The 23,458-nt window shown below is 43.4% G+C and overlaps 1 protein-coding gene across 1 annotated transcript; it reads right to left on the reverse strand.

Moving 5' to 3' along the window:
• Positions 1–9,004: 9,004 nt before the first annotated feature.
• On the reverse strand, positions 9,005–22,937 carry prim2 (DNA primase subunit 2). Its single transcript, XM_083658193.1, has 14 exons — positions 22,883–22,937; positions 21,342–21,491; positions 20,947–21,059; positions 20,401–20,495; positions 19,363–19,483; positions 18,951–19,046; positions 16,728–16,865; positions 15,343–15,410; positions 13,647–13,719; positions 12,788–12,973; positions 12,334–12,460; positions 11,555–11,637; positions 10,411–10,479; positions 9,005–9,402 (listed from the first exon to the last, which is right to left on the reverse strand). The coding sequence occupies exons 2-14, from the start codon at positions 21,484–21,486 to the stop codon at positions 9,175–9,177; spliced, it is 1,542 nt and encodes a 513-aa protein (XP_083514319.1). The 5' UTR covers positions 21,487–21,491; positions 22,883–22,937; the 3' UTR covers positions 9,005–9,174.
• Positions 22,938–23,458: the final 521 nt, after the last annotated feature.

Below are 23,458 nucleotides of genomic sequence, written 5' to 3' on the forward strand. Positions count from 1 at the left end.
TTCCAATCTGTTCATTTCACTTCAATCATTTTTATTGCAGCAAAATTGGATTGTCAAGCAGACAGACTGACCAACACTGTGATAAAAAAACCCTGTCATAAATGTTGCGTGCACTTCATATGATCAAATATTGTGATATTTGGTATTCGTGCCACACAAAATATTATGCTGTATCGACCCTTCCACCCCCTAGTACACACACACACACACACACACACACACAGGCCAGATCATTAACAGGACAAGCTATTTTGCACCACACACTCGCACACACATACTATCATTACTGCCCATAATGACAGTATACAAGGCAACCAATTAGCATACAAAACACTCATTACAATTAACCATAATTCTATACTATTACTAGAACTTAGAACATGAGAATATAGCATTTGAGTCCTCGCCCCAGAGCACACGCATGCACGCGCCATACTGAATCCTTTACAGATGAGCCCAGGCCCCAGAGGACAGTTCACTGACATATCACTTTCCTACAGTTGTTGCTGTGTGTGCACACACGTGTACTGTACGTGCATATTGTCTTTAAGGGCTAGACCGTTATCTATGAAACCTTTCTTTGATAGAGTAGTATGTTTTGTTGTGAAACTTCTGATCCCTGTGTGTGCGTTTGCAGGTTGCAGGGTGAGGTTAAGTGTCAGGTGACACTCCAGAGGCAGCAGGTGGCTGACTCCCAATGCTTGCTCCAGTCGCTGCGTGCGGAGCTGCAAAAGATCAAACACACTCACAAACACACAGGTACGCCAATGCATGTTGTCTCTGAAAAGAGTCTTGTGCTGATTTACAGCCATTGTTGTTGTTGTTGTTTTTGGAGTCTCTCTACCCTCTATTGAGGACCTCTACCAGAGCCAATCCCTTCATAAGCACTGAACATGGTCAGGGACCCCTCACACCCTCTTCACAAACTCTTTGAACCTCTGTCATCTGGCAGGAGGTGCTGGAGAATCAGAGCCAGAACCACAAGACTGTTAAACAGTTTCCTCACACAAGCTACCAGGCTGCTAAATAGCCAATCCATCTCACCCTGATAAGACTCTTAATTTTTCACATTTACACTGGACACTTATACTGGTTTTACAATCTTACAAACTTAATTGTTTTCACTTTTTTTCTGTGTTGCATACATATTTGTGTTTCTTATATATTGTTATTTCTTTTCTTTTTTTTTGCACCTTGATCCTTTAGAGAAACATTTTCTCATTCTGCCTTGCATAGAGATGTATGGTAAAGTGAGAGTAAACTAAACTTGAAATGTACTATTAATTAAGGTATTGCTTAATAGAGCTTGAAGAGGCTTTAAAGGCCACATACTAACAAAAGATGCACATGTTTTTGCATGACAAGCCAACTTTCAAAATGCCCACTTTACTTTTCAAAAGAGACACTTTGGTGGCGTTCGGGTAGTGTAGGTAGATTCCCTGCCTACCAATATGAGGGTCGCAGGTTCGTATCCACATGTTACCTCCGGCTTGCTCGGGCGTCCATACAGGCACGATTGGCTGTGCCTGAGGGTGGGAAGCCGGTTTGGGCGTATGTGTCCTCGTCCGTGCACTAGCGCACTAGCGAAAAATAATTTAAAAGGGACACTTTGGTGAGCCAAGTTACACGAGAATCCAGCAACACCTCTGATCTGAACCAGGGCTTAAAATCCGAGAGAAATTCTGGTTAATGCTGTGCAATCGTGAGCTAAATTTCCCTCTCCTTGCTTGTACTTCTGAGCAGAATCCAGCGAGGCGTCCAAGGAGTGTGTCCCTGTCCCTGGCTCGGGCTCGGTGGACATAGGGGAGCTTCTTCTGGAGATCAGAAACCTGAGGCTGGCGCTGGAGAGGAGCATCCAGAGCAACACGGCACTCCAACAGACGCAGGAGGAGCTGCTGCTCAAAGGGGCCAACTGCCCGTACACCATCAACATCAACAACTACCCTCTCTCCGCCTCAGGTAAACAACAACACAGACCCAGAGGAGCAGTACTGCCCGTCTGTGACCATAGACTGTATAGAAATATGGACGTAGCTACCGTGATGTCACTCATTGGTTTGTGAACTCCTGATTTGAAGCCTCGAGTTTGACATTTTGACCGTCGCCATCTTGGTTATTTGAGCCAGAAGCATTCATTCCTGCCGCTCTCTATTACTCTGCCCAGTTGTGTCAGTGACAGTGTTGCTTTTTCTTTTGTCTCTTGTCCTGCCATTCATAACTCTGTCCAGAAATGACACGTCGTGCTGAGAAGCAGGTGGACGAAGGCTACCAGCACAGCAGCAGCTCTGGTGAAGGCGTCTCCGGCGCTCCCTCCCTCCCGGTGCCAGGCCACCGGCTCTGGGCCGATCGCAACGGCCGCCATGTTTTGGGCCAGATTGAGGACTTCAAAGCCCTGTACAAACAAATCTCAGAGGGCCACAGGCTCACACGCAAGATGGACAAACACCTGCAGGACAACAAGGTAATGACACGCTATGTCAAACATCTATTTCTCCCAGTTGTAAATGTGTGGTGGTGGTGTTGTTTTTAGATTAGATCTTCTTTCAGGGTTTGATTTCACTCACACACACACACACACACACACACACACACACACACACACACACACACACACACACACACACACACACACACACAAACACACACACACACACACACACACACACAAATGTGAAAGACAACTCATTTATTTGTAGCAATTCCAATTTCCCACTTTTTCTCAGTTTCCTCTGTTTTGTAGCATCCTGACTATCCAGTGTTGTGCGAGTTCACACTTCACAAGAGCTCGCTCAAAGTTCATTTCACACTGATTAAAATTAACTAGTTCACGTCGTTCATAGTTGACCATTTTGAATTTTCGACTAAGTTCACAGTCCCTGTGTGAATAGTCTCCAAGCTGTGTATCCCCCCCCACCCCCACCCCACCCCCATTGGGAAAACTGGATGGGGATAGATGAGCTTTTAGTTGAGTTGTATTGCCGCTTTTCATTGACACTATTTTTTTAGACAAAGTCGACATACCGGCATACAGCAGTTCAGCAACATTCTAGACAACAAACAGCCTATTGAAGTGGATCTATTGTGTGCATGTCTAATCAGGCGAAGGAACCGCAGCATCTGAAGAGTTTGACCAGCGGTGTGAAGAGCATGAAGCAGGTCCTGGAGGAGGCCCACCGACTGCTCAAACTGCTGTGGAGAGTCTCTCTGCCAGCTGGCAACACGCCAGGGGACGGCAGCAAGAACCAGCAGGTAGACATACACACACCTGCACACACACACACACACCTGCGCACGCACACACACACACACACACACACACACACACACATGCACACAGTATTAGGGATGGGCATCGAATTTCGAATTTTCGAATAATCGTTGTTATTATCAAGGTCGACTTTTATTATTGAAATTCGAAATTCGAAAAAAAAAAATCTTTTTTTTTTTTTTTTTTTTTTTTTTTTGAGTGAAATGTTGCATTGTCTCCCCTGATTCTAAGTATAGTCAAATCGCTATAAGCATTTTAAGCAAGGTTTATGGAAAAATGAATGGCGGATGAAATCCCATGAAGAGGGAGAGGGGGTGACTTTGGCACCCCTTTGGCACTCAGACCTGAGCCTACTAAATATTTAATGAACCACAACCACTCATGATTGTCAAAACTGTTTTTTATTTTCGAAAATGTCAATGTAAAAAAAAAAAAAAATGTAAAAAAAAAAAAAAAATTTTTTTTTTTTTTTTTTTTTACATTTTTTTTTTTTTTTTCGAAATTCGAATTAAATTCGAATTTGGCCAGCGAATTTCGAATAGTGTTTTTGCTAGAAATGCCCATCCCTACACAGTATCCATTCAAGCATCTATATGGACCACACTTACTCCTCTCTTATCCTCCGTATCAGGTTGAGCTGTTGAAGGACGAGATAGCCAGGCTGAACAACCTGATGTCCCAGAAGCAGAGGATGCTGAGTGAGGCAGCCGCCTTGGCACACATAATCGCACCAGACTCTTTGGTCTCAAGGGCCATGCCGGAGGACCAGACGAAGGTCAGTGATGGTTGAGGCGCAGGGTTTGAGAATGATCTGATGCAGGCGATCGTTCATGAGGGGCTGTGGATTTAGTCTCGTTTGTTGCATGAAGCAGATACCAAGACATCTTATCATGAGGAGATATATTGTCATATTGTGTGCGAGTGACTGGTTAAATCTGTGCATTTATGATGCCATCCCTACTTAACTGAGCCGAGGCAGCTTTTCTGAGCAAGATGTCAGAGGCATGCTTCTGCAGGCAGTGTGAAAGCTTGGACATTTCCATTCATATCTTTTTGCCAAAATGAACAGACGTCTGAGACCAAAGATAGGAAACAGCTGTAAGTGCTAGCCTGGCCTTCATGTTAGCGTGCTTTAATGTGTCTTTGCTCCCACAGGACGTCCCGTGTTTCCCGTCAGCTTCCAGGAGATGCTACAGCCCCCCAGCCAGAGAAAATGAGTTGGGCAGTGCTAACTGTAGTTGCACATGACCTCCCTGTTTTGGTACCCATTATAAAAGTAAAAAAAAAAAAAGTTTTGTAAATACCGTATTCCTGGATTTCGAATGTCTTTATCCTTTTTTTGTTTAAGTTAAAGCAGCATAAATTAATGCTTATCTGAAAACCTTATGTTCCTATGTTCTTATGTTCCTTGTGTTCTTCCTACCTATGTTCTCATTATAACTAATATTAGCTTGTTTTTGAAAAATTATTTTGTCTGGTGTTTTTTTTTTACTATCTTTAAAAACTGTTTTATAACTATATTTGAACCTGTTAACTGTATAATAAATATGTGTTTTTGAAAGTTGAAAGTATTTAGTAATATTAGCTTGTTTTCTGAAAAAATATTTTGTCTTTTTTACTATCTTTATATTTGAAAAATAATATTATAACTGTTTTATAACTTGTATATTTGAACTGTTAACTGTAATAAATATGTATCTTTTTGAAAATAATTTGCCCAACACTGGTGAGGACCATCAATCATTACATGTTCTACTTTCCTACATATTGCAATATTCACAAATACCAGTCTCATGTTTACCAGTGATCTGTAGTGTTTAAGACCAGTGTGCTCGAAGCGCCTGGAGCAGGCAGCCTCTCGGTGATTGGCCAGGAGCGAGGCTTCCGTTTTGACAGCTCTTGCCTTCTCCCACACCAAACCAAACACTCTGCGCCCAGCCCAGCGATTTCATTAACCAACTGAATTACTCTTCTTGATAGCGGACAATGAAATAAATCACATACGTTCCTTAGTTTAATAGGCTATATACAGTATGAACGCTAATGTGGCCTCACCCTCGACCATGCAACCAATATTATTAGTTTTATTTATTTTAGTAATTATGCTGCTACCCAACTTGTACCCAACAATCGGATTTGTGCAGTGATCCCCGGCGTAAACAGCTGGTGATGTTAAAGACGGGGCAGTGCTGCAATGTCTCCTCCATCGAGTCTACTTAACTATTTCTAAATTGACTAAAAGCTCAAATATACAGTAGCCTTTTCCAGATTTTGACCTATAGCCAGGCTCTTCAAAAGTCATACAGAGAGAAATACAGCATCAGTGGCAGTGCCTTTGTGGTTCACTGTGTATGTCAGCTGCCATCAGAGGGAGAGGTTGTGGGTTCTAACCTGGGATGTGTTATAATTTATAAATATTTGTATGAAATACATTATTTACTGTCAATGGTAAAAACCCACATATTTGTGCTTTTCCGAAAACCGAGTTTACCCAGTTCAAACCTCTAGCAGGTTGTTGGATACTGATTGGCTATTCAATAAAGTAATTATTAATTAAGACCAGAAGGTGTCCCCTGGTGGCACACTGAGTTGACCATGTATGCCTCAGTCCTCCCACAGTTCAGGTCACTGTGGTCACCGCCCCCCCCCCTTCCCCTCTCTCTCTCTCTGTCTCTCTCTCCCACATTTCTGTGTCCTCTTACGATACGTCTGTCAATAAAGCATAAAATTAGCATGAAATTAAAAAAACATAAAGGAAGAGCTCATATCTTAGTTTTTTTTGACCATTCAATTTCTCTGAGACTTTATGAACCCCCCTCCCCCCCCCCCCCCACACACACACCAGCTTTATGTTGATTGACAGCTGAAATGTAACATTTTAAAAACCAGACAGGTCAAACTTTTTACAGCGGGACTTTGGCCTGACTCTGGTTCTCTCTCTCTCTCTCATTCCCTGTCACTGTCACTCACTCAAACAAAAGCCAGGCTTCCTTCAGGTACCGTCAGGATATTCAGCTTGGGGTGGTGGTGGTGGTTGCTTAAACCTACATACAGTACATTCAGTTAAATTCAGCTTGTGGTGTGTAGTCTACCATGGAAGCTTCAGTCCTCCACAGTAACCCTGCTACAAATCCAGCGTGCGGGATTTTGTTGCATGTTGATTGACAGCTGAAATGTAATTTTTTTTAAACCAGACAGGTCAAACTTTTTACAGTGGGATTTTGGCTGACCTCTGTTCTCTCTCTCTCTCTCACTCTCTCTTAAGGTCTCTCGCTCACATGAAAGTGAGGCTTCCTTCAGGTACATCGGTACATTCAGCTTGGTGGTGGTGGTTGCTTACACCTGCGCTGGTGTCACTCCACATTTACTCTTTAGGCTTTAGGGCAAGGTGTCACAATAGTCTACTGGAAATTTCTTGGACCCAGTAATGTGGTTTCTTATCAACTTTTATGATTGAAATGTCATATTTATGCCTAGTGGATGAAATTCAACTTAGTTGGTAAGAGTTGCATGTTGGGCAATTTGAGTAATTACCATAATGAGATAATTAATCGCCAAAACTGGAAATGAGCATGAATTATATAAATAGTTAGGCTGAAACCAGGAAATTGTTATACTGTATTGTTGCTTTGAATCCATTTAGAACGGTGATCTAGAGTCTAAATTGATGTTTGGAAGTCCAGAAATTAATCTCTTGCCATAACCGAGTCTAATTAACTATTTCTAAATTGACTAAAAGCTAAAATATACAGTAGCCTTTTCCAGATTTTGACCTATAGCCAGACACTTCAAAAGTCATACAGAGAGAAATACAGCATCAGTGGCAGTGCCTTTGTGGTTCACTGTGTATGTCAGCTGCCATCAGATTGTGAGATTGTGAGTTCTAATCTAGGATGTGCAAAGACTGAACTTTTGGTGGTGCGATGGACCCTTTGACCACATAGAGACGGGGGACATGTCTGTGGCAGGTTTGATTCCCGCTCCACCACCACAGTCAGTACATTTTGAAAGTCAACAGCCAGAGGGAAAAAGTGATACGCTCTGAGAAAAACCTGCATTAGGCATTGTGGCCCAGTAGCTCAGTGAGTTGGATTGCTGTTTAGCACTTTGGCGCTTGTGGGTTCGATCCTCAGTGTCTTTTGAGGCCATGGGTTCGATCCTCAGTCAGTATTCAATGTTGACAGCCAGGAGAAAGAGTGATTTAAAGTCCTGAGAAAACCTCTCTTAAGAGGTCTGACCTGGTGGTGCACTGAGTTGGCATGCTGCTAAGCATTATTGAGGTCGCAAATGCTTTTGAGGTCGTGGGTTCGAGCCTCAGTCAGTCTTGAGTGGTGAAATTTCCAAATGAAAGAGAGAAAAGGGAGCTGCTGGTGCGATGGACTTAAAAAAAAAAAACTCTCTCGTACTCTCTCGTAACGGGACAAGCCCGTCTTTTATTGTCACACGAACACCACAATACATGCATGCGGCCACAACACACTCATGCTGACGGTGGCCGGTGAAAAGTGTCCTCTGCATTTAACCCATCCAGGCATGTCCTTTCCTCCAGGGGGCAGGCCAAGAGCAGTGGTCGCTTTCTCGTACAGCGCCCGGGGACCAACTTCGGATGTTGTCGTCACTGGTCGGATGACGATGACGATCTGATCTTCTGCATGTTTTTAGTGGGGGGGTTATATACGGAGGAACCCCCTGGGGGAGCACGGGGAGAACATGCAAACTCCACACAGAGAGAAAGGCCCTTATGACTTTTGACCACAGAGACGCGGGAACATACACGTGGCAGGTTTGATTCCCGCTCCACCACCACCACAGTCAGTACATCTTGAAAGTTGACAGCCAGAGGAAAAACTGGTCATCTCTGAGAAAAACCCTTCTTAGGCATTATGACCCACTAGCTCAATGAGTTGGATTGCCTAAAGAGTAAATGTGGAGTGATATGACACCAGAGTTTTAGCACAGGTTTAAGCAACCACCACCACCACCACCCAAGCTGAGACCGTCCTGATTGTACCTGAAGGAAGCCTCACTTTCATGTGATAGACAGTGAGACACAGCTGGTGCGTGTGTGTGTGTGGGGGGGGGGGGGGGGGGGGGGGGGGGGGGGGGGGGGGGGGGTTCCAGTAGACTATTGTGACACCTTGCCCTAAAGCGTGAAGAGTAAATGTGGAGTGACACCAGAGTTTTAACGCAGGTTTAAGCAACCACCTCCACCAAAGTTAAGTTACTTAAGAGAAAGTAAATATTTTTGACCCAATATATTTTTCTCAAATATATCCATTTACTGAGGAGTTTATAGCTGAAAAGCTATGTATTAGTTCATTGTTAATTAAGCACTTCAAACTTTAAGTATCAATAATGCTTTCTTGAAACAATCTAAGTTATGATTTACTACCACTGGCCTGATTTGTTATGAATATTCAAAGTTTGACACTTTAGACAGTTGTTGTAGCGCCACCATCAGGACTATTTGTGGAAAGTTTGTTATATTTTTATGCATGAGAAGTTGGAAGAAGAATAATATTGGCAAATACAAGTAGTGGCGGGCCCGGCCACTAATGAATACAAATGTGTCAGCTGGTTTTAACAAGGAGCCTTAGTAGAATAGAAAAGAAAGAAAAAAGAGAGCACATTGCTCTTATGTTGAGGTTAGAATAATATCCTATGAAACTTAACTCTAGGTCTGCTAGAATAGAATTGAACAAATCACTTTAGACATTATTGATATGAAATTTTAATACTTAACATGTTGGTTATAAGACATTTTTTCCCACTGAAAAGGTGAAAACATTTCACATATTAAAGATTCAACTCAGGATATAGAAAAACCCTGACCAATTAACCCCTAAAACTGTACGACTTTATGGGCGATGCCTGATGATTTTTCATGTTACAAAAGCAGAACTTCCTCAGGCATCTTGGAAGAAAGAGTCCAGTTCCTCCGTCATCTCTGGCAGATCCTGGGCAGGGTTTGCCGACGCCTCGCGGGGCGCGCCGGCTCCTCGGCTGGCCGAACTCCCCTGTGCCCTCTGTGGAGTCTCCGGCTCACGCTTGGTCTCCCTGCCTCCACCCAGAAGCTTCTGGCTCTCGATGAAGTACTGGTTTGGGTGATTGAGAGAGAATCCACAGTCCTCGACCTGCTTAGACACACACAACCAAAAGCACGGGGGTGAGGAAGGTCATGAGGAAATGGGAAGCGCACTTTCAATTGCTGGAGATGTAGTCTCATGTTAACGCCAGACCGATGAGACTTCTTACACATACAGAGTCTCCACCCTAGGAATCGAGCGTGTGCCGTGCACAATATGTATTGTGGAAATGTGAGTCTAAAGATTCTAATACTCTTCTCATATGCAAATTAATTCATTGGACATATGCAAAATTAATTCATTGGACATATGCAAAATTAATTAATTGGACATATATGCAAATTCATTGGACATATGACGGGAGAAATTCTTGATTCTTCTGTATTTAGAAAAGTCACGGTTGTTAGAGCAAGGTAGAATGAACTCAGAGTGTTGTGAAATCTGACATCTAAACTCACCACGTGAAACATATTGTATCCCCACTCAATAATTACAGCGACTGAAAGTCTTGTTTATGGACACCACAGCATTTGTGATCAGATTGAAATGTCAAGGATGTTAACTCCATCGCTACTATAGCAATGTTTCCAGCAGACTGAAGATAAACCTTCACTTCACTGAGTGCTTAAACTGCACATTCTCATCCTCCCAGTGCTATCCACGTGAAGGGGAAGACTAGGACATGCTTTAGAACCGCTCATCTGGTGTCTTTCTAGATGCTTTAGAACTGCTCATCTGGTGTCTTTCTAGATGTTTTAGAACTGCTCATCAGCACTGGTGTCTTCCTAGATGGTTACGTCATCACATAGGCGGAGATAAAAACATCTAGTCAAGAATCAAGAAACGGACCGGGGGGAGGGGATGGGGGCACCCACAGGGGGACAAAGGAGATGTAAACGCTATAATAAACCTATAAAGATTAAGCGGCTATAACAGCCAGCTGATGACGGTAATGTGAGGATGACAGTTGTGGATCTCTCCAGAGCCGTCACGCACGAGTTGCCTGACACAGGTAACCCCAATAATCCCCAGCCTCAAATGAGAGCGTGTCCTTACATTGTGCGTCAACTCAAAGTACTTCTGGCACGCCAGCTGATAGTGCATTCCTTTGACCAACTCCAGGATCTGTGAGGAAACGTCACCAGCAGGATAGAAATGGAGAAAGACCAAAGATCAGGGTTAGCAACTTGGTGGTAATACAATTTAAATGTGACTTGGACAGAAATGACGTTACGGTGACTAACACTGGCTGGCTGGGCGTGGCTAGGGAAAAGGGGCAGTAGCTATGGATAGGTACTGTAGGTCGTGGAGAGTCAGGATGCAAGGGGTGGCTAGGGGGAGTGGCTAGGGGGATGTGGGTGCTGGGTGGGGGTGTGGTCAGGAAAGGAGGCGGGTTTAGGGGAGATGATGTTCTCCCTGTATTTGCTCCTTCATAGTTCCCTCTACTCCTACAAGAGTCCTAGGGGCCATATCTTACGACCAAGTCATATTGCAAGGGCAAATCTTTGCTAGTTTCTAGAACTCAAAATCTCCCTTTTCTTGTAATGACCACTGGCCCACGACTGAAACACGTCCTTTGGTGTACTGACCCAGTGGCCATTCAAAGAAAAAGGGGGAGATTGTGAGTGCTAGAAACTAGCAAAGATTTGCCCTCGCACTATATAACTGAAAAGTGTCGTTCTTATTTGATCTGAGCACAGAATTTTGCACGTCTTTCTGTCAAACAGCCCCGGTTTGTGAAGCGCTGCACCGACTCTCATCACGTCTGGGTTACGGTCTCAGGATTGAGATTGATTTGGGCAACAAGGTCTTTATGTGTTCTGCTTGCAACAAACAGCCTGTAGAATGGGATTAAAATCCAGGAGCTAGTTAGTCTCACTGAATTTAAAGGCATTGTAAAGTCCAAGGAATCTGACTCTTGTTTTAATGTTTTAATTGATCATTTGATTGTATTTTCCCCCGCACCCTTGTCGTAGCCTATTGCACTCTGACTGTCTTTTGTGAGCTTTTATTTTGTGTCTGAAACTAAGTGCTGGTGGCATCCTCGGCCAGATCTCTCCTGTAAAAGAGATTTGAATCTCAATGGGACAAAACCTGGTGAAATAAAGGTGAAATAAAATAGAATGAGAGCAGAAGTGTAAGATTATAAAAAGCCCCCAGGGGGCAGCGGTGCCAGTCAGAGCCTGGAGGCATCACACACCTGATTGATCCCACTGGGAGAGACCTTATAAACCTGAAGTTTCTGCTTCAGCAGCTCGGGGTCGTTGTGTCTGAACGGACATCCTGCAAAACAGATGGAAAGAAAACAACGTTTAGTCATACATGTAGCACTGATGGGAGGACACCAAACATGCATATCATCAGGGATGCATACCGGTATCGGGTCCGATACTGGCCTAATTTACGGTATGGGTCCGATACGGGTCCGATACGGACACGACCGCACCAGATACCACTTTTACGGCATGCAACGTGTTGTTAACCTAAAAGCACAGCCTAAAAATAGATTTCCCCTCTACACCGGCCATCAGGTTGTGTTGTTTTGATGGTGAATTCAAGGTCCAGATGTAATCAATCAAATGTAATCTTGTAAAACGTAAATAAACTAAATGAAAATGACTAAAAACCATAATGTCGACAAGTTCTCTTTTAATTAAACATATGCTTAAAAGGCATACAGAAAATCTGCTGATCCCTAATTAAGTACTCGTATCAGTACTCGGTATCACATGTAAGTACTCGTTCTGCAAAAAAGTGGTATCGGTGCATCCCTACATGTCTATATATATACAATTGAGTATGTGGGCTTTGTTTGTTTCAACTATACAACATTATGCTGATGACAAGGTGTAGTCACTTGTGTCACAGCTGCCAACTGATCAACTAAGAAGGCTCATGATGACAGCGGAGCAGCTTGTCACCTCTGTAACAGAGCAGCTTGTCACATCTGTAACAGCCACTTCACAGCCTTTCACTCACCATGATGGTCGCCTTGGCTGGGTGAGTTTGACAAAATCACCTTCATGCAGCTGTAGGGGGTGTAGTCTGCCCGCCTGCCTTCCTTCCCGTACATGTGTCGGATGCTGTAGGAATAGGCTTTGTCAAACTAGAGAGAGCGAGAGAGTGTGTGTGTGTGTGTGTGTGTGTGTGTGAGAGAGAGAGAGTGTGTGTGTGTGAGAGAGAGAGAGAGTGGGGGGGGGGGGAGAGTGTGTGTGAGAGAGAGAGAGAGAGAGAGAAGGCATTAGTGAGGATGAGAGCGTAAGAGAGACAAGGTTGGGGTGACAACAGACATGTCGTACATCACGTCAGCTGTGACAACAGGTTTTCCCGGCCCGTACTAGGAAAAAACGTTGGTCCAGGAACGACGCCAACACGGCGATATCAGGACCTTGTCTCCATTGCCCTTAGTGGACTGTTACGCTAGCAACATTACCTTGTCTCCATCCACCTTGCCCTTAGTGAACTCTGATCTCCAGAACTGAATGGCCTGTTCCAGAGAGAGGCCGACGCCTTTGAGGAAGAGGCCGTACTGCAAGCGGCCACCATGGCGGAGATGGTGGTTCTCTCTCAAGGCCTGGTGGAGCTGCCTCATACATAGTGGGAAGGACTTTCCTGAAAGCTAGAGGAAGACAACAGGAAGAGGAAGACAACAGGAAATGGTTAAAACATGAGACCGCTGGGAGGCCCGTGATGCCACGCCCACCACCACCACCAGCATTTTTTTCCCATCCCCACATTCCCCCTACACCTGGGGTGGGCAACCTTTACTATCGAAAGAGCCATTCTGGCTCTTTCATGTAGGCCTATTCATACATCGATAAATAACATGGCACAATAGTTCATGGGTAGGAAGTTGGCCTACACTTTTTGTTGAAAGAGGACTCATAGTTCTTGATGCAGTAAAAAGGTAGGGACGGTGTCATCATGATAACATGAGAACTCTTCAGCCTTCAGTTCCCCTCTTCTAAAATATGCCTTCTCCATCGATGGCAAGGTGACGATGAAAAGAAGACTTGTGACATTCCAAGATGCCAGCTCACCTGATCAATCTGTTCACCTGATCAAGCTCACCTGATCAATCTGCTCACCTGATCAATCTGCTCACCTGATCAATCTGCTCACCTGATCAATCTGCTCACCTGATCAAGCTGCTCACCTGATCAATCTGCTCACCTGATCAAGCTGCTCACCTGATCAATCTGCTCACCTGATCAATCTGCTCACCTGATCAAGCTGCTCACCTGATCAATCTGCTCACCTGATCAATCTGCTCACCTGATCAAGCTGCTCACCTGATCAATCTGCTCCAAAGAGATTTTCCCAACGTTCTTCTGGATGCTGTAATCCTGTCCCACATAGGCATGACTAAAAAAAGAAAGAGATTCAAATATGAGTTAAAAAAAGTAAGACTGAGTTTGCTATATTATTAAACACAGTATCTCTAAAGCCAAATTTGTGTAAAACCTCACATTCTTTTTTATCATGGAGGTAACTTAACACGTTGACTGCCATTGACGAGATATCTCGGCTTACAGAATCCAACGGTTGACTGCCAAAGACGAGATATCTCGGCTTAATTTTTTTTTTTTTTTTTTTTTGACGGTGGGACGTGGATCCAACCCTTTTACGTCTTTTATACAAATATTGGAGGTATTGAATGTGTATAATCTATTTTACCGACCCACTGAGTGGCGACATGTCTCTCCAGAGTAGGAAGAGGCGAGCCAAAACTGCAGGGAAAAGCGCGAGGAAGCCGTTCTCATACTGTAAAATGGATGGCGAAAACGCTTTCGCTTTCGCACTGACGCACAGCGGTGGCAACGGTGGGGGTTCCAAGAATAGACTGGGTGCACACTTTGAAACACGCAGCATAAATAAGCGCAGAATCGCAAGAGCTTCATCAGAGCTCTCAACCGAAATGCCAAGAAACGAGCGAGCCCCATCCAGCGAGCCCCATCCAGACTGCCAGGCAGCAGCCAGGCAGCAGCAACTCGTTTGTGACAGACCCGCTGCAGAGCCAAGGAGGGCGGAGGAGAACGCCCACGGAGGGAGGAGTTTGAAGCAGAGAGGGGTTTCCTGCTGTTATGGAGGAAATTACTGTTCAAAACTATTGTTTAGATGTCTGACATCTTACTGATGCCAAAAATGAATGGTTAAAGTGACTGTTCTATCGAATTTCACAAAAAGCCGTTTATCTCAGAATAAATTTTCTGACGCTGAAACCATGCTGTATTCAACTGCTAATGCTTACATAACTACTAACTCTACAAACTAACTCTTTTAGACGGAGAAAGCACACATTCTATTAGTTCTTTTGAGATATTGTGTGTTCACAAAATCCTAACAGAAACGAATCCTCGGCTCTTGAAAGATGAGCCAGAATCCTAAAAAAAAAACCTTGGCAGAAGCTACAGTATTGAAAAATGGCTGGCAGTGAATGTGTTAACAGTTTCTCACAATCAAACTTCATTGTGTTGTGTAGGTCAGGCTAATAAAGAGCCATGGCTGAAACATATTGGTGAAACAACACTTAAATCTGCAGGGGGGGAGGGTAAGAGTGCATGTTGCATGTGTCATCAGAGTCAAAACAGCAAACATGACAGGTGTGGGAGTTTCCCCCTCGAGACACACCTGCAGTACTGAGACACACCTGCAGTACTGAGAGACACCTGCAGTACTGAGGTTGAAATGCCAGGCTACCTAGCATGAATGATTATGACTTAAAAAAAACAGCATGCATGGGAGGGCTGGAGAGATTCCTTGATCGTATTTCATCTCATTTGATGGATGTTCTGAGGCACTGCCCCTACAGATTAAAGGCCTGGATGCACCTGAAACTTGAGCCCTGCTGCATCACAGCCAATAGCTTGGGCCATCGCATGCTATGACTGCTTTGCTGCGGGTGTTACAATACAGAGTCGAGTGAGTCCAAATACATGATATACAGCAGAGGCAAGCCAAGCTAATGCTTCTAATCATGCCAAATACCTGAGGTGGTTCAGCAGAGGTTGGAGTCGTTCATCGGAGTGCACTGCTGGCAGAGAGCGAGCTGTCAGCTGCACACAAAACAAACATGGCCGCCACCACATGAGTCACGGGGACTCAAGTCTCAGGTCACAGGATGAAACATAGTTACAACAAATCAAGTCAACATTTCAGGTTATTTGCAGCAATTAAGAAAATGGGACAATAATCACAGCACAACAACAAAGCCATGTCTGAGTGACTTCAGTGGGTTGCAGCAAGGGGGCAGTCAAGGGCCGAGAGTCAGCTCCACACGTCATGCATGCAGGAGAGTACAGTGTGTTTTTAGTAGGGGTGTCACGATATTTCGTCGCACGATATATCGCGATATCGAAACGTCACGATATGCGTATCGTCAGAAAAAAATGATATCGTTAAAACATTTTTTTTTTTTCCTCCTGAATAATAATAGAACAAATTTAGCAGAATCAACACGCATGAGTGAGGGGGTAGACTACTACTACTGGCATGGCAAAACAGCTCAAGGGGTACATAAGATTACATAAGTTTAGGGACCATTGAGCATGAGTTATTTAACAAATAGATTGTATACTTTATTTTTCTTTCACCATGCAACAAACATTTACCGGTAGGTTGTGACAGTGTGACACATTCTATTGCAAGAGAAGCATTATCTTCCATGTTGTTTTATAGTTATTATAATAACAACTTCCAAAAACAGCATTTGTTTTGTATTTTGTGTATTTCAAATGAAAGACTATTTTTCCAGTATTTTCCCAGGGCTCCCTTGAAAAGAGGTTTCGATTTCAACGGGACTCACATGGTTAAATAAATGATAAATAAATACATAAAAATTATTTACTTTTGTTAAAAAGAATATTGTTAAAATATCGTATCGTATCGTTATCGTGAACCCAATATCGTGTATCGTATCGTATCGTGAAATTAGTGTATCGTGACACCCCTAGTTTTTAGTCATGCCAACACATGGACTGAAGAGGAAATGAATGCTGCTACATTTCGAGTCACATTGTTTGAATCACATCTGTTGAAAGACTGAAATTGAAACATTCCTGACAATTTAATTTGTTACAAAAATACAAATGTATTGATGTAATTGTAATGTAGTACCGGTAATCATTACGTCGCACTTCTCAGAGTTCTCCCAGGGCATTAAAGGGAACAGTCACGGTTGCACTTCTATTGTTTCCTTGATGGAGCCAGTGTTCTACAGTATATACCGGTAATCTATTTCTAGAACAGCCTCCACATGTACACATAGATACCATAAAGTTACATTTGTGTTCTAGTTGTAACTTAAGTGTGTCATGAGCTGTAGATATAGGTCTTATTGTTGTAGCTTTCTGTATGGTGATGTGGACACTTACTGCCAGAGCTTTAGACAGCCTTGTGCGGAAATCATTGAGAACAATGGTGACAATGTCCTGGTGGGGGATGTACACATAGCCTGCTTTCAGGTACACTTTCCTTGTTCGCACCAGATCCAGTGCATCCTGAAATGGAACCTTTAAAATAGAACAAGAAGAGGAAAAACTCAAGGGTTGAGGCATTGAAAAAGATGGACACTTTATGATTCAACATATGTGCATGAATGCATTGTATAGAGACACTGCGGAGCGCGTCATCATTCAGAAACCACGCCCAAAACGGGGGAAAACACAAACTCCCGTCCAATCCTGGCGTTCTCCTATGTCGCGTGCATGGTCGGGTGTTGCACAAAAAGATCGTATATACGGAAGATGAACACTCCAACTCACTTCATTGACAGCAACATCCACATTTTTCTTCTCGCCAATTCTCAATGGCTTCCTTGTTTTGCTCAGGAGTACAAAAAAACTTTTTTTTTTTAATTTGTTGTCTGCGCAGCCCCACCACACAGCAGTTTTTAGCTATGTTTAATTCAAGGAAAATGACGCTGGTGTGTGGAAATGAACGGAGCTTTTCCCCCGTGATGGGCGTGGCCTATTTCATGCAGTGTCTCTATGGTCAGAGGAATATTATCAAGGCACTATGGCCTGTGAGTTAAGGATTCAAACTTATTCTACTGATGTTCAACATGGTAGGTAGGTACTTTTATTGATCCCCGAGGGGAAATTCCTTACATCGGTGGTTCCCAACCCTCGGGTCGTGGACCGCTGGCCGGTCCGCAAAGCATTTGCTGCCGTGCCTCGAGGGATAGCAGAGGTGACTTTTCCAACTCATGCCCACCTGAAAGTCGCAAACGTTTTCGCGGCCCACCTCCGACCCCATAAAAAATACAGCGGCCAAATAATGCGTTCTCATCGCACTTTTATGGATTCGCAAGTTAGGACGTTTATGTATTATATATAGGCTGTGATCCAACTCACAAAACTTGCCCCATCATAGCAGCAGACTGGAGTATTGGCCTCGCCAAAGGTCTGCACTTTCCGAGTACACTTCAAGTTCAGCCAAGTAGTCAGCTTACCTGCTGCGCTACATTAAATGTGTCATAACCCCCCACTCCAAAACAGAATGCATGTTATTCCTATGTTGTTTGACAGTTCTTTCTAAATTTATGAGCCTGAACAAGTTGCCCTCAAAAGACTGTTGATACTTGATAGAGAATAGAATTCTATACATCCGCTTAAATGTATATGTAAATGTATATCACAGCTTATCTAATACCAAATGAATTGAGCCTTGAGTCCAGGACTGTTTAACACAAAAGTATATTTAATAGCTTACATTCTCTGCAATACATGTATATTGACAGAGGGCTGAACCTCAATGTACACAATTCTGATATGTCATACAGAGTCAAATATTCAGCAATATGGCCGACAGTGTAACATAGATTTATAGGCAGAGGAGGAAAAGGCAGAGAGGGGGGGGTGTGTGCCGTGCAGGCTCCTGTCTGTATCAGCAAGTGTTCCTGTCTCATGGCCATTGTCATGCTGAGTTTCTGAAGGCCAGAGCAAAGGGGAGAAATCTCCTGCTTGATAAGCTAGTTATGTGTCTCTGCATAGTGCAAATATGCATTTGTGAGATGTCATGGGTGAATCTATATGTCAGATGTCATGTCATAATGTGTATGTCATGTCATCGTTTATAGCATTAATTATGTGTATGCAATTATAGCTTATTGATTAGGAAATGGCAATGGAACTTATATTTTTCTCCAACAATACTGAATGGACTGTAACGACATGGGAACGTGTTCTGCTCTCATCTGTTACACACCAATATAACATTTCAAACATTCCATAAAGATACAAAGTTGGACCATTTTCACTGTCTTGATGACATCACAGATTCAAGGTTTGCTTCTCTAACTTAGGAGGTTGTAAAAAAAAAAAAAAAAAAAAAAAAAAAAAAAAAAAAAACTTAGGAGGTTGTTCATAAATACATATTTTGATAAACAGCCCATGCATAAAGTAAAAAATCATAGGAAATTGCGAAATTCATATCTGCAATATGTTTTAGGGAGGATTTTCTCTTCAAGACCATGTTTCCCAAACAACAAATTACTGTCAACCACGAATCATTTATAAGGTTCCTCATGCTACACTTTCTCAGTTAAAAGTACCAAACATTGTTAAGCAGGCGCAATGGAGAGACGATTTACTCACTTTGTAGAAGTCCTGGTCCTCCACGGTGATTCCACTCACGGCGTAACTGGAGTTGACGAGTTTATCCGACATAGTCTTCTTCTCCTCCAGACCGATCTGGAAGGACATTGATGAAGATGATGGAGTTCAGGGAAGCCAGAGATGTTCAAACTTTGAAGGTTGAGGCCAAGGGAAACATTCATCGACTGAACGCATTGTTTTGAGAGTTCGTTAAGTCCTTCTAATACGTTCACCTCGTTATTTAAAAGGCTCTCTAATACGTTCACCTCGTTAGGAAATTAAGCCCGTGTTCAGTGACTAATTGTGAGGTGAAGAGAAAACATGATGGAAAACTGAAATGGCAATCAACGCTTTGTCAAGGCCACATTTAAATAAATGGTATTAAAATAGACACACGCAAAAAGGGACTCACCGTATCATACTGCAGGTTATTTAGATGCATAAATTCAAGTTTGTATCTTGCAGACAGGTCATTGAAGCGGTAGCGGAAAAGGTCAACTTCCTGTTGTATAAACCACCGCCTCAGATCCTCCCTTTAAGATCAAATTGGAAATAAAAACTTCTGTTCGGTTGCAGTTTTTATGAATTATACACACACACACACACAGTATATATACACGTATGGCTCAGGGGTAGAGCGGTCGCCTCACAGCTAGAAGGTCCTGGGTTCGATTCCCACCTGGGATGCTGAGGGTGTGCCCCACACACACACACACACACACACACACACACACACACACACACACACACACACACACACACACACACACACACACACACACACACACACACACACACACACACACACACACACACACACACACACACACACACACACACACACACACACACACACACACACACACACACACACCCCCCCCAGTGCCCACTGCCCAAGTGGGCTATCTCACCAAAAGGGCCTTTCTGTGTGGAATTTGCATGTTCTCCTCCCCATGCTCCCCTGAGGTTCCTCCATTCAACATTAATGGGCTATGGACCCCCATTAAAAACATGCAGAAGATCGTCATCTGACCAGTGACGACAGACTACAACCAAAGATGGTCCCCGGGCACTGTACACTAAGAAAGCTGCCCACTGCTGCTCCTGGCCTGCCCCCCAGAGGAAGGTCAAGCCTGGATGGGGTAAATGCAGAGACTAGATTTCACCGGCCACCGTCGGCATGAGTGTGAGTGTGTGTGTGTGTGGTGCTGCATGAGTGTGTTGGGTTGTCGTGTGACAAATAAAGACGGGTTTGTTCCTCACCCTGGAAATAATCCACACACACACAAGCAGGAAGGGGGAAGGGCACGCACTGACAGTCATACATACATCCATCAATATGCTCGTCCTCCAACCAGGCAACAAACGTAATTCAATGATCAGACAGCCAGAAATACATAGAAGCAAACATGATCACATTCAGTAGAGATGCTAAGACTTAATCACTTACGTTTGGCAGTAGGCCAGCCTGAGAATGAAGTGGGAGATATGGTCCTTTCTTCGTTTCTCATACTCACTCGGTCCGCTCTGAGGCTTTTTATCATCCTTCATGGGTTTAAAGAGCACATTTTCAATACTGAGATTTTTCACGACACAACTGAGAAGTTTTCATCTCTTACTACTTCTTCATCATTTTTTGTTGTGGTGCTGGGGGGCAATTTTGGTTTTGGTCCCCCTTTTGATCTCCATATTATTTTGATTCCAGTTTTAAGTTACTGTGTTAAAACTGTTTTAATATGGATGGTTCATTATGATAGAAGTATATTAAACACTGATCCAATACAGCGCAATTGTAATAATACAGCTTTTTATTATTTATTTATTTATTATTATTTTACATTTTCTCAAGGCAGTGGTGGTTAGCTTGCTTTGAAGGCCAATCACTGGTAAATAACAGGAAACACTGTGCTACCGCTACGTAGCTTCTGGGTAGGAGTTGAGATCAGCGAGCACTAGATCGTAAATGCATGCCGTGTTAAAAGCGAAACATACTTACTGCCTCCGTTCTGTAAGGAAAGTTCAGATTTGAAAACTCAGTATCCAGTTTCTTTGAGTACTGCTCAGATGTTTTCACAAAGCTCACTCCCAAGTTCTCCACCGTCTTCAACACTGCAATACCATTGAAAGATGGCATTGTAAACAGTAATGAGAAAGGTTGAACAAACTGCATTGTATGATGGTAGAAAAAAGGACACACTGTTTACCATCTACTACGTATGCTTGAGAGTATATAATCGCATATATGTTCTCAAATACATACTACAGCATGCGCTAGGACGCGTCATCAGTGATGTTATCTGGGGTCGTAAGGTGTTTTGGGTCTCTCAACATCATACACCCTCGCCCAGTAGACATTTAAATATCAGACTAACATGACAGCTTAGGGCTTACATTTCAATCTTTCCACAGCAAATGTCTCGAATTCGGTGAGCGATATGTTCTCGAGGGGAGGCTGCCCATAGAACTGCAGACAGTGTCCATAGAGCTCTGTCTGAGGGTTGAGAATGATCTTCTTCCTCCTGCTGGAAAACTGCATGGCGCCTGAAGGTGAGACAAAAGCAACATGTTATGGGGCAGTTAGTCACCATGCTGGGATGTGAAGATCAACTCCACCATTCCAAATAGAGCATGGGGTTTTCAAAGTGGGAGGCGGGCCTTCCCAGGGGAGGCTCCAAACAGTTTCAGGGGAGGCTCAGTGAATGGCAGTGAAAAGATATGACATTAGTTATTACATACGTGATCAAAAGGAGGTCCCATAGAATAGCCTAAATGTGTGTGATTTAAAGAGAGAGAGTTCAGAGATACAGTAGTAGTTGTTGTTGTTTTTGGGGGAGGGATATTTGTTTTCCCACTTTCCCAGAGAGTATTCTTTGTTATTGTATTGTATGTTGGTACAGACATTCCATTGGGAAAGATTGTTAAGATCTGTGGGAAAATCATGGGGCAATAGAACAGCAGGCCGACCTGTACTGGACTAGGCTGAACCTGAAGGCAGACATGGTCTGCTCAGACACATCCCATCCACTGTCTGCAGAGTTTCAGCTACTCCCTTCTAGTGGTCGGAGGTAAACATACCCCAAGATCACAAACAATAGATCAAAACATTAATTTACCCTCATGTCAATCAGTCAACTAAATAAGACGTGATGTGGAAGATGTGGAAACCAAGATAGAGGGAATCTGATGTTTTTATTTTCTATTATTATTATTATTAGTATGGTTATTGTTGTTTTTATTATGATTATGAGATTGAGAATGTAGCTGGTCATCAGCAATGGGCAGTATGCAATATGTTATGGATATGCACAGTAGGCCTATATTGTCGTATTATCGACTGCTATAGATTATTTTTATGGTTTTTGTTGTGTCATTTTAATGTGTCTCTGTCCTCATGTAATGTGTGTGTTGTACAACAAATTGCCTCCTTGGAGGACATTAAAGTTTTCTACCTACTTACTTACCAGGGAAGCAAAACATGTCATGAAATACTCAAACTCACAAGGTTCCTGTCGGCACTAGGCCACTGCTGATAATGGCTGATGTTAGCAGGTTGTGTTTTGGTCCCCACTCCCCAGCTTTGACGAGTGCCTAGTGCTATCTATCTTCCTTGTCACGTAACAGCTACAAAGAACAGACCAGCTGCACACCGCAAGGAGACTTTAGACACCGTTTAGTTTGGTTACAGATTGGTAAGTCTAACCCCGATTTAGCTCACTATCTAGCTACAATAACAAGGGGAGGCTGACCAGCGAGACTACAATAACAATAACGTTATACAGCCAGTCACTAACTAGGTTAGCTAGGTCAACAGAATAACGTTAACGTCGTTAGCCAACGTTTGAGAAACCTACACGAAGAACAAGACCATGAGAATCTGCGTGATTTAGCTAATCGTGATAACGGTGAAATGGTGTGACTTATCATAACATTACCGATTAGGTGATGAAGCTTCTTCTTCACAGTTGAATCGCGCCAAACGCTAGTACATGTGTGTTCGCGGGTAAATGATGACGTTTTAGCCAGCTAAAGAAAACGAACCAATCGTGTATCCTCTCACACCACCGGCTTCCTGTTAGAATGTGTGGGGGCGCTCGTTTAGTTGATCGGTACATTTTGCCCATATTTTCGCCCCTGACCGGCTGGGTGCAGCAACAACCACTAAAGCAATAACGAACGCACCCCAGACCTCAGTGCTGAAGCCGGAAGACGACGCTGAAGTTTTTTTTCCCTTTTTTTTTATTTATATATAGCTATATAATATACCTCCGTCGCGCGTAGAGCGAGAAGTAACGTTAGATTAAGTTTAAAAACTTTGAACATGACGACTGACACAACGGTTATGTTTAGTATTTTAATTCTTCCGTTCTCAATCGTTTCTCGCAGGTGGGCGTGCTCTGTACAGGGGCGTGCTGTGACAGGAGGAGACACGTGCGCGCTCCCGTGAGGTGGGGAGGCATTTCTCGGCATAACACCCGTTCATACATATAGCTACAGCGCCACACCCGGGT

Source organism: Poromitra crassiceps (assembly GCF_964638095.1).
Source record: "Poromitra crassiceps genome assembly, chromosome: 22".
In the NCBI taxonomy this organism is placed as follows: Eukaryota; Metazoa; Chordata; class Actinopteri; order Beryciformes; family Melamphaidae; genus Poromitra; species Poromitra crassiceps.